Source organism: Carettochelys insculpta, chromosome 1, assembly GCF_033958435.1.
Source record: "Carettochelys insculpta isolate YL-2023 chromosome 1, ASM3395843v1, whole genome shotgun sequence".
In the NCBI taxonomy this organism is placed as follows: domain Eukaryota; kingdom Metazoa; phylum Chordata; order Testudines; family Carettochelyidae; genus Carettochelys; species Carettochelys insculpta.
Genome location: NC_134137.1, coordinates 322,539,024 through 322,551,453, shown reverse-complemented (window position 1 = coordinate 322,551,453; position 12,430 = coordinate 322,539,024). Strand labels below are relative to the sequence as shown.

Sequence of the window (12,430 nt, the reverse complement as noted above, 5' to 3'; positions counted from 1 at the left end):
GAATGGCTGAGGTACTGACTTGTACTATCAGCCCATGCTGCTCCTGAGACCTTAGGGATTGCGCCCCAGCCCTGGACCTTAGTCAGTGGAGGCTGTGGGGCCGGGAGACCCCACATAGAGATACCGTGGTGTCCGCTCAACCTCTGGCCATGCCTGAACGCAACCAGGGTGTGCACACATCATGATATCCCTCTATACGTACACAATGTTTAATGCTGACTTACATCATCACTTAATCAAAACAATGGCTTATTGTGTTTCTGAAACAGAATTTTTTCTGTGTTAAAATGCCATATAAGACAACCCTATCCTATGCCAGTAGAAAATATTACGAAAATAGCATGTGTATATGATGGCAAAAGAGAATTGTCAGGAGAGCACACTTTCCAACACCAACATTTACACCTTGCATGACCAGCTTACCTCCAACAGTGCTTGAGAATTTCAGACTTAGCTCTGCTGCAAAGGAGCTCTATCCTATCTCTTTCAAATATGGAAAGACATGAATGGAGGAGAACAGGAAGCAGTAACTAACATGCTTACCAAGCCACCACAGAGGCTGAAGACTGCCATATGTGCTTCTTGTGCATTGACATGCCCCCGGTAGAAGCAGTGGCGCAAGTCAGGGGAGAGCTGCTCCTGTGGGGCTCCCACATGCATCACTTTATAATGAGCAGCAATGAATCCGGCATCATTACTCAAGTTCAGTCGGAAGACCTGTCCATAAGCATGGAGCTGGTAATGCGTCCTGAAAGGTGCCAGCTCCCCTGGTGCCTCTAAGCTCCTTTTCCTCCTCTTGAAGTGGTGTGTGTGAGGGAAAATTTCTCCAAATTCATTCACTCGGATTGGTGTGACTATCTCATAGGAAGAGAGTTGCTTCACTAAGGTCTCTGCAACAAAAAACAAAGGATTCATCCTTGCCAGGCTGTGCGACAATGAGAAAGACTTTCACCCAACATTGCCACCGGTGTCAACTAGCTGCTTTATTTGAGGGTCAGGCTGTGCCAGGGCCCTAGAAGCTGACAGCTGCCCTATGTGTTTCTTTTCTGCCGACATGCGCAGAGCAGAAATCAGTCATTCACATAGTGCGAGGGAGCCTGATATATGCACCACACCAGGTCAGCACACACATACACACACCCTTACACACATATAACACAGACCTTCTCCCCCAACACTGCCAAACTAGGCACCTCTTCACAGCCCCAACCACTCCCAGGCTCTCTGCTTCCCTGGTCACTCCCATTCTGCTTGCACCACTCCCCTACACACATATAACACACACCCCACTCCTCTCTCACAAACACCCATGTGCACTCCATGCTCACACACATTCCCCAAAGCCCTGGGACCATGGCACATGCTGACCCTCAAATAATGCAGCTAGATGACACATACCAGGGGCATGTCATCCTCACACTCATGCACACACACCTCTCTCACACAATCAAGCAGTACAAAGCGTAATGAGGTCAGGAAGGATGCTGGGTGTGCAACAGACTTCCTCCTGTGTCTGCTCTTCAGGAGACATACGCTATCCATGCAAACACACTCCAAATGCCCACACACATTGTAGGAATCAGCTCCCCTAGCCCTCTCCACCACTTGCTACCTACACGCTCCGAACACCCACACACACTGTTGTGCACCAGCAACACGCCTAGCAGGCCAGCCCGCGGCTAATATCTGCCCTCTGTGCTGCCTTTCCATCCCCACGCGCAGAGTAGAAATCACAGCCATTCACATACTCCACACCCGGCACCACACTCTGCACACACATACACACAGCCCCCACACCGCCAAGCCAGGCACCACACCACAGCCACCCCAGGCTTGCTCCCCGCTCCCCCGTCACTCCTGTTCTGCTTTCACCACTCTTCCCTCACGCACACCCTGTGCCTCACACACGCACGCACACACAGATGTGCACTTCACATTCACACATATCCCGCCCCTAGCCCAGGATCCTGACATGTGCTGACCCCCCCCACACCAATGTGCACTAAACACACACACACACACCAACACCCACGGATCCTAACACTTGCTGATCCCCCCCACACACACGTCCCGCCCCCAGCCCAGGTCCCTGACACGTGCTGACCTCCCCCCACACACACACACACCCATGCGCACTCCACACACACACCCATGCGCACTCCGCTCACACACCGGGGTGAAGCCTCCCCTTGCCCCAGACAGCGGCGCCCTCCGCGAAGCCCGGCTTCCCCCGCGCGCCGCCCCCGGCCGCGTTCTTCGAAAGCGCCGCGGTGCCACCTCCCGCCGCCAGGGCTCGCTCACCTTGGGACGGGTGCAGGCGGGCGGCCCAGGGCTCGGCGAGGAGCAGGGCGAGTGGGCACAGCAGCCCCGCCAGCCACCGCGCAGCCCGCATGGCTCGCTGCCGGGGCGCCCGGCCGCCGCTCCGGCTTCAGCAGCCGCAGCCCCCAGCCGGCTGGGCCGGCCCCGCGCGGCTCGGCTCGTGCATGCTGCCGGCGCCCACTCCGGTCGCCCGCGGTCGCCGCTTCCCTTCGCTCCTCGCCCGCGCCTCCTTCGGCAGCCGGCCCGCGCCCCCGGCCCCAGCTCCCGCGCCGCGCCGGGGTGGGCGAGGGCGGTGCTGCCCCTCCTCCCGCTGCCTGTGGGGAGGCGAGGAGCCGCATGCCAGCTTCGCTCACGCCGGGGCCATCCCAGGACCCCGATCAAAGCGGCGGCCCGCCCCCTTGGGGCAGGGACCGGGCCAATGAGTGCAGCCGGCTCGCCGCAGCCCCTCCACACACACACACACACACAGAGGCAGGCAGCGCAAAGTGTAACGAGTAGGAAGAGCCATCCGCCGCCGCCCAAACTCCCGGGGAAGAGCAGGAGCAGAGAGGTAGCCGGGTTAGTCTGTGTCCCAACAAACCCAACCAGCGGGCCTGGAGCACTTTAAAGACGAGCAAAATCTTTGCCCACGAAAACTTATGCTCTAAAATATCGAACAAAATAGTTTATTAGGGGAGCTTTCGTGGGACAGACCCACTTCTTCAGACCATAGGTCCCACTTCTTCAGACCATAGCTCTGGCTATGGTCTGAAGAAGTGGGTCTGTCCCACGAAAGCTCCCCTGATAAACTATTTTGTCAGTCTTTAAAGTGCTACTTGACCGCTTTTTTTGTTTTGATAGTGTATAGACTAGCACTGCTCCCTCTCTGTTACTATCCGAAATATCTGTTAGTCTATAAGGTGCCAAAGGACTTCTTGTTTTTGAAGATACAGACTAACACGGCTACCCCTCCGATACTTGTACTGGGTGATGAGCTTTCATGGGACAGACCCACTTCTTCAGAGATCTAGATCTGCCCCAGCAAAGCTCATCACCTTACACATTATTTTGTTAGTCTTTAAAGTGCTACAGGACTGCTGGTTTGTTGTCCCTCAGAAGAGTTACTCTCCCAGCACGTGCATGCCCTCACTGGCCACATAGGCAAATGCCAGTCAAAACAGTCTGTTACTCTGAAGCAGTGTTTCTTAAGCGTTTTGGCTGTGTCTATACTTACCGTGAATATTGATGGCTGCTACACAATTTTAAGTATGCCAATGGTGTGCCAAAATTCGATTTTGAACCCTTTGATATTCATCCCTCTCCCCACTGCAGAATGCCAACAGGAGCACTCGTCCTGTCAGCATTCCTTAATCCCTGTGGCTCACAAGGAGTCCCGGGGTCAACAATGACCGCAGAACACACCAGTTAATACATAAAATGGCACCCCAGAAGATCAAACCTAAGCGTTCAGTCTTCCATGGCGACTGTAGACCCAGCCTTTGAGACCAGGGAATGCCAAACAATAATATTTTTATGCCGAACAACTGAATATTTTCTTCAAAAAATTGATGTCAAACAAAAAAAACCCAAAACAAGCAAGCAACATATACAGCAAAACAAAATGAAGTAATTTAATTGGGTATCATACCAATGAAGAAGTAATGTTGTATCTGGTTTTAATAACAGAAAATATATACCATCAGGAGTCTGGCGTATATCAAAAAAGTGTCAGGCACTCATAGCACACTTGGAGCTGTTCAGGGAACATCAGTCTTCCGGGGAGCATAGTTTAAGAGACACTGCTCTGTGGGGAAGCCTGGAAATATGTGTCCAGAAGAAATGTACTTAAGAGCTCATTGCACTTCCCTACAAAACACAAATGCTTGGAAAGCCTGGAAGTTCAAAGTGTATCCCCAAAGGAAAAACCAGCTTCATTAAGCAGGCTAATACACAGCAATGATCACCTAAAAACCTTAATTCTGCTTTACACCCCCTGCTGACTTTCTTCCCATTCATTGCTCTTTATGTGTAAAATGGAGCTATTTTGGTCAATGGCTTTGTTTGAAGGAAGTCCTGATAAGGATTTTAAGATGCCTGTGGCTGTAAAGATCATGGACTTGGTTTTCTGTTACACACTAGAGTCCTCTCTAGGTTGCTGTGAGAGTGCAGTTGTCATAAAAACACTTAAGCAAGTGTTCATGAAAGCACAGGGTCAATTACATAATGAGTACTGGGGCATAATGGGACAGATTTCTAACTGTGGAAAGTTTTGAAGGAGCTATTGGAGGAATAGCAATCTGACAATGAAAAGTTCAGTATTGCCAGCCTTAAGGGATTCAAAATTGTAAGCTGGACCTCCTCAAGAGATCATAAATCAGACACCTGAATAAACACGATGGGTCTGTTTTTTAAAAATAAATTATATTTGGATTTTTTGATGTCTTGATTCTCTTTTACTTTACCTGCAGGAAACAGAATAAATGTTGCCCACTCTCCCAAACTTAGTTGGTACTTATGGCTGCCTCTGCAAAAGGTCTCGTCCCTCCTTCTGCACCATCCCCTGATCACCAAATATATTTGCTCACGATCTTCAAATCAATACTGTCCCCAGCTCCACATCACTTTTACCCCACTCCCCATCCCCATCAGTTCACCCCATTAATTCTGCTCTCACAGAGCCCTGAACGCTCAGCAGTTCTCCCTTCCACCTTCAGCCTTGCTCTTCCTGGTGTTCTTCACATCATTATTCTCCCTGACTTGGGCAAGGAAAGTAGTAGCAGGATCTCCTCTTTCCCTTCAGGTTGGGCACAGAGGAAAAGCTTCATCAGAGGTTCAGTCACACATTCTTTTCCCCCCCCAAGCCTGGTGCTGCAAGGGGAAGGAGCAGAGGAACTATCTCAGCTGTTCACCAACCAGAATAACAGGAGCTGTTTGGAGCTGTTGAACTCTCTCTATTCCCTCCTGTGAGAACAACTTCAGGTAGCTGGGTGGAAAGCAAGGAATGAGCTATTCGGAAAGCAGCCCCGGTTGCTCTGCCGAAGGAGACAAGCAGCTAATCAAAGGAGTCATCCTTTCCCCAAAGTAGGCCTCAGCTTCACTGGAGAGCTTGAGGTTCTCCCTCTGGGCCCAACTCGGCTCAGCCAAAATCCCTTCTCTGAATAGAATGTGCAGTCAGCCTGGAGCTGATTTACATCTACCAATGACTCCTTTAGGACAAGGTGTCCAACACATTAGCCATTGGCCACATGAGGCTGTTTGGCCAGTTGAGTGTGTCTAGTTGGTCTGAGCAATAAATATATTTTCAGAATAATGTGGCTAGTTTACTATAGCAGCAGCCACTTGACTACTGCTTCAGAATTGGTTGCACACCATGGCTTTAGGGTATGGGTAGTCAGGACTAAATTGGAGCAATTTCAGATCTGCTCTAGCTTAAGTTGCAGGCCAAACCAACCACTGGTCAGCACCAGAATCAGGGGATCTGAAAAACAGCATAAAACTGCCTCTGGGTCTACTGGAGATGTTGTACTGAGATCAGCTTGGCCAGCCACAAAAGTCACATTCTTTAAATCCGTATTGTTTTCATAGTTGTCAGTGGAGCTGAAGACCCTGAAGTTCTTGTACTTGTCTATGATAGGTAAGGATGAACCGTTTCTACTCTGTAGGCTTGGCATGTACACTCTTCAACTTCCAATGAAATATTTAAAATATTTGTAGCTCCAGTTACAGAGTCTACATTACATTCATGCTATGGGATACAGTAAAATAACACTTTTACTTTTCAAAACCTGTATACTATGTGTCCCCCAAGTGTGCCACATCCCTGCTCCCACAACTCTTCCGGAGCTTCCTGAATCCTGCATATCAGCTGATTCATGGCACTCGAGAAGAGCTGGGAGAGCAGGGATGGAGTAGGTCAGCGGGGCAACCAACAGGCAAGGCTGGGGTGTGGGGGGAGGACGGGAAGGGGCAGAGAAGGAGTCTGGCTCCCAGTGGGTGCTCTGCACTCACTAACTTTTCCCTGTGGGTTCTCTAGCCCCAGCACTTCTACTAAGTGGGTGCCTATGAAATTGTTAAGCTCTGATAATTTCTTAGCTGATGCCCTCTGATAATGCTCTTATGTGATGCTTCACTCATTTATGATTTTCAAAAATGATTTCTTCCAGTTTCACATAAGAAATAAAGTGACTAGGGCTCCATGAAAATTATGTCCCTGCCAACTTTGCATTTCAAACCCTTGCAATTTTTGCTGCAGCCCAGTTCAAAATAAGCAAAGTCATATTTACAATGCAAAATGTGTATGTTCCCTGCAGTTCAGCTTCAGGAGAAACCTGAAAATTTTCATCTAAAATGTGAATGTTTCAGAAATCATGAGCATGTTAAAATAGCGTTAAGGAAATAGTTCTATAATTGTACCTTCTAAAAGGTGGATCATATCTTAATAGATATATTCTTTTTGACCACCTTATCCCTCCCTGAGTCCTGGTGGCAAAGACCGACCTCTTCTCCCAGCTGTGACCACATACTCTTCCTAAGGCAGCTGTTGTGATTACTGACATGAAAATTTAATATTTGAGAAGTATTTAGTAATTTTACAAAGAATTCTGTTTTTAGTGCAGAGGGCATGAGTTCTCAGTGGACATTTAGAAACAAGTTGGAGGGACAGAGGAAGACAGACTGTGGATGAAGAGATCTGAGAGTAGTTAACCTAAAGGTGATAGAGGAAGCCCATAAACTTAAAGTAAAAAAGTTAGAAGGAATCAGAAAGGGAACCCTAAGGGAAACCAATCAGACCAGAACAAGGGAAGAAAAGGAGTCAGCATTAGAGCTGCTAAACAAGCAGAGAGATGGGAAACTAATGAGGAGAACACAGAAAGTAAACTTATATTTTGAGTTGGGGATGTGAGTCACAGTTCAAGGAGACATACCATTGTCGCGCTCATCTATCTAGTGCTAAAAAGAGGGTATAGTGGCACAAACAGTAGGAGGGGCTAGGCACCCCCAGTAAATAGCTAGCGTCTCGGATGGGCCAGTAATAGTTAGTCCTCCTGCTGCTCACACTCCTTAGCTTCCCAGTTCAGTCAGACCTAGTACAGGTAAGTCTCCTCAAACTGACACTGCCAGTTCTAACAAAACAAAAAGCAGTCAAGTAGCACTTTAAAGACTAGCAAAATAGTTTATTAGGTGAGCTTTCGTGGGACAGACCCACTTCTTCAGACCATAGCCAGACTATTCAACATGCCCGTTCTAAGTGTAGCTGCACCATAAGTCACATATTCTGAAAAAAGAAAGAGGAAAAAGGGAGGCACAGCTGAAATAATATATTTTAACAGTTTTAGACTTTCAGGGCCATATTCTCAGGTGGTGTAAATTGATGTTAGTTCAGTGAAATCAATGGAACTGTGCGGATTTAAACCTGAAAATCTGGACCTCAGTGATGTAATGCTTTCTGATTTCACAAAGTCTTCACTGATATATTGTTTGCTAGTAAAAAGTTATAGAAACCTGCAGGAGTTTTAGAACCATTCTATTGAATTCTATATATGGGTTATAATTTTCTATTTGATTTTGTTGGATAGGTCAGAAAGCTTCTGTAGTTTCAGCCTTACTCAATTTCTATAGAGCTACTCATAAGGATAATTTATCCCACTACAGCTTTCCTTGAACACAACCTAACCAAAGCAGCTAACAAATTTCCTTTACACATTTTCTGTCTCCTCTGATTATTAAATCAAGCCCACCATTGTAACTGTAATGAGTAATTGCTTGTAAGACCAGCAATTTCAAAATCTCAAATGCTAGCCAGTTGGTAAAGAAATGGTGTTATTTTTAAAAATTCTGCTTTGTGTTACATATTCAGACCTACGTATTCAGTAACTTCATACAGCTTTAAATAATTTGTTACTGTGTAAGTAAAAACAAACACTTGGATGTCATTATAAGTTACCTGAGGAAGCAGAGTGAAGAAGTAAATCCCAGTTACAAAGTATTATGTGCAGAGTGCTATGCAGTCACTATGTAAGTAATAAGGCTACATTTCACAGTATCAAGAGTTGGCAAAAGACTTCTATGTTCATTCCGCCAAACTTGAAACAGCAATCCTGGGTATGAGCTTCACCCTTTTTTGGAACTCCAGCAGCACACTGCAGCTGTTGTATCAGCCACAGGGAATTTCAGCTATGAAAAAAGAGGCTGAAATATAGGTCACAGCAAAAAGCTCTAGCATAAGGGCTGTGAGTGACTTTATGCAAATCACTATGTAAAAATAAGACTTACTACATTGTAGAGTCAAAAGGCCTGCACATTCATTCTACTGAAAAATTACAGATTATTTTTCACACTCATGGTACACTGCAGCTGTTACTTTGGCCAGAGAGAAAATATTCCTCACAAGTAAAGACACACAGGGCCAAATTGATCCCTAGCATAACTCCACTGAAGTAGGTTGAGTTATGCCCAAGATAAATTCGGCCCACATAGTTTTCTCCTAACTACACAGCTTTTTTCATAGTATTACCCAGTGTAGTTCTACAGATTAATTTTATTAAAGGAAAATAAATGTAACAGTAAATCACACAAATAAAAATAGTAGAGACTAAAACAAAGCATACAAATCCAGAAATTTCATTGTCTGGAACTCATCTGACTGTATGTAGTTAAGAGCACCCCATATCCTGAGAACTTTGCAAAATTAAGACAGACTAAGCATATTTTAGAAAACTAATAATTTGGGCTGTGTGATGTGACTGTATACTTATAAGACCACTATTGAAGACAACTGGGGGAGTCAAACTGTATACAGTATTATATGTGAGTGTGGGGAGGAGCCACACATCAGACATAAAAAGAAATTTCTATAGGAAGTCTGTCAGTTGTCAGAATGAATGTCACTGAGTCAGCCATTGTGCCAGGAGTGAGACCTGCAGTCTCCATTATCATTGCCTTAAGCATACAATTCTCAACCTTTCTGCGTCTCTGTCTTTTTTCCCTCAGCTAGAAGAATCATCCCAATACAAATATTAAGCTGAATACAGAGACAAAGCTGGGATTAGGGGATCAACAGGATCAACATAGTAAAGAAGAAGATGTAGAGACTACGTTCACACACCAGAGCTGTATATGCTTACTAAAATGAGTTAAACTATGACTGGAATAACTTTGAATTTCTCTGCCCTGGTGAGTTTATTTTTAACAGCTCTGGTTATTTTTATATGGCTTGCCATGCTGTTTTTCATCTTTTAATTTTGATATTATTTTTCATGTTGTTTTATGTTTAGTTTATTTGATTCAAGGTAGTTTACCAGTGTGCTTACCTGTAGCTCTATCTGGTCTGAGTAGGAATCCACAGCCCTGAGTTGGGGACTGCTGAGTTTGACTACTTTTTCCATCTCAGATAAGAAGTTCCTTGCCTTGCTGCCCCTGTGCGCTCTCTACTTCCAAAGTGCTCCTTACAGGCATGTGCTAATATGGCCACACAGCCTACAAATGCTAAAGTTCAAAGGAATAAAAAATGCAAGAAGAAGCAGATTAAATCTTGAGACATCAGGCTGACAATTTTTCTGCAAAGGAGAGAGAGAATGGAATAAAAGCATACTTGTCATCTGCTCTCTTTCTTCCCAGAGAATCGAAGGATAAGGATCAATTACTGTATGTGGCCAGGAACTAAGAAAGTGTCAAACACTATAAAACAGGATCCTGTCAGAGTAGCAAACTACTGTTCAAAGACAGAGTTACAGAAATATTTAATTATTCTCTGTCAGGGAAATCTGCTACCTATTGAGGTTGGAACTTCAGAGGATGAACAAGCAGTAAGAACATCTCTGGGGGAGAAAGTAAAAATGTCCAGAGTGGGAACACCATAACAATCAAGTCAAATTGTACAAACAGACCAAAATGTATGACTCTTCTCCCAAAAAGAAGTTTTCACAGGAGAGCACGGGGGAATTCTGAAGGTGGGGTTGAACAGTAAAAAGTGCATCAGTTTTGAAGTGCTTCATGAATGAGAGTGCAGGTGCCCCAGTAGCTATTCAACATAATTAGATGGTATATGTTTTCGTCCACAAAGTAGCTGTGCTCCACGGGAGCAAGCAATTATATCATTAGGAGATCTCAACTAGTTGCCCCATAAGCTTGGGAGGTAGTTAACTTAGGGAAGTAAAGCGTCAAAACCAGGTATTCCATGTTCTACATAATACCAGCAGATTCCATTTACACCATAGGTTTAGGAAAGTAGAATTTTAGCATCATGACCATTACTACTGGGTGTAACATTGTTTAGAGAATGTGAGAAGATTTAGGGCTAAAAGAAAATCAGTTTAAGGGAAATTTAAATTTCTCTTGTGGAGAAAGCTAAAGACCACTACCAATTTATCTGGAAAACATTTGAAAATCCAGCTGCTTCACAGAAAAAGTTGACTATGCTTGGAAACCTTTAGACTTCAGTGTCAAAGTACCAAGGACATTTTCTCCAGTGGTTCAAAGGGTGATTTAGTAGCAACTTGTAAATGAGAATTAGTCACTTGTTGGTGCAATCCTTCAAGATGGAATCTGCCTGTTCCTGTTCATGGTCTGTACCACTCGTGGTGTACGATTGAAGGTATCATGCGCCCATCCTGTCAGTGCTCCTGAACATTCCACGTGTATGGCTCTAAAAGAAGGCATCACATCCACTATCACCTCAATTCCTTTCATCATCACTGCACAGTTAGGATTTATTAGGATGCTTATGAGAGGAAGATGAGCAAGGAGTGTGAAGATGTAAAGTCCATCTTTCATGAACGCTAGTTATAAGAAAATACCCACAAGTTTTTCTCCAAGTGTCCTCAGCATATTCCTATGCATGAGTAGTTTAACAAGTGGTGCTCCATTCCTGATAGGTGGGACAATAGGCTATGTCTACACTTGCCCCCAACTTCAAAGGGGGCATGGTAATCAGGGTGATGGGAGATTACTAATGAAATGCTGTGATGCATATGCAGCTCTTCATTAGGCAAATTCTCCTCCGGGGCAACTTCCAAGGGTCCGACTTCAAAGTGCCAGCATGCCGTGTAGCTGTGGGCACTTCAAAGGGCCTGCACTACTTCAAAGTCCCTTTACTCCTCAAAATTTTGGGGAGTAAAGGCACTTTGAAGCAGAGCGAGCGCTTCAAAGTGCCCGTGGCTACACAGCATGCCAACACTTCAAAGTCTGACACTTCAAAGTTGCTGCAGGGGAGAATTTGCCTAATGAAGAGCTGCATATGCATCGCTGCACTTTATTAGTAATTTCCCACCACCCTGATTACCACGCCCCCTTCAAAAAAGGGGGCAAGTGTAGGTGTAGCTTCTGTGGCCTAATTAAATAAAAATTCTGACTCAGTGCCCAATTGAACTAAGCATGTGACCTGGACACCAGGTCTAATGCTTGTAGGACTTCGCAAAGTTATGTACTCATTCCCAAGTTGCAGCTTTACTGATCTCTGTAATTGGAACATTTTTAGGGGATGTATTGGATATAGCAACTGCACTAGGAGAACAAGCTTTGATTCTACCCGGTACAGGGACCTCTGCTGCAGATCAGCTTTCCAAATAATACTGCCTGGCCCATCAACACACCACTTGAGAAGCTATGGGATTTGACCTTCTGAACAGCTACATGATAATCTTAAAAGAACAAGTAGTTCTGAAGCACCTTAAAGACTAGCAAGTTTACCTAATTAATAAAATTATTAGTTTTTAAGGTGCTACATACAGGACTGCTTGTTTGTGTGTGTGTGTGTGTGTGTGAAGCTGCATAAGATATAAAAAGATCAGTTCTATGCAGTGGTGTTGTAGCTGTGTTGGTTTCAGGTTATTAGAAAGACAAGATGGATGAGGTAATATCCTTTTGAAAGCTTGTGTCTATAACCAACAGAAGTTTTTCCAATAAAAGATGTTACCTCACCCACCATATCGCTATAAAATTATTAGGAAGCTTTCAGAAACTCCTGGTCCTATCCAGATAGGAAGCTAAAGCCCTGAACCACTGCCAGGGAAGCCAGCCCCACTCACCAAGAGGGCAGGTCCACAGCCAGAGGGGCCATTGCCACATACATGAGGACCTCCAGAGGGACCACAATACCACCCTAGGAGGATAACAGACCTCCTGAAATTGCGGC

At 45.3% G+C, this 12,430-nt stretch overlaps 1 protein-coding gene across 4 annotated transcripts in view; it reads right to left on the bottom strand.

Moving 5' to 3' along the window:
- The window catches only part of ADAMTS20 (ADAM metallopeptidase with thrombospondin type 1 motif 20), a 224,147-nt gene extending 215,834 nt beyond the window's left edge, over positions 1–8,313 (bottom strand). For 3 of the 4 annotated variants that reach the window (XM_075014373.1, XM_075014364.1, XM_075014355.1), the window contains exons 1-2: positions 2,302–2,625; positions 544–890 (exon numbers count right to left, since the gene is read on the bottom strand). In XM_075014373.1, coding sequence (XP_074870474.1) covers positions 544–890; positions 2,302–2,392 — 438 coding nt within the window. In that variant the 5' untranslated portion in view covers positions 2,393–2,625. Of the gene's footprint in view, positions 1–543; positions 891–2,301; positions 2,626–8,242 lie in introns of those variants that run through there. The other variant, XM_075014383.1, reaches the window with a different exon arrangement.
- Between the last annotated feature and the right edge of the window lie 4,117 nt (positions 8,314–12,430).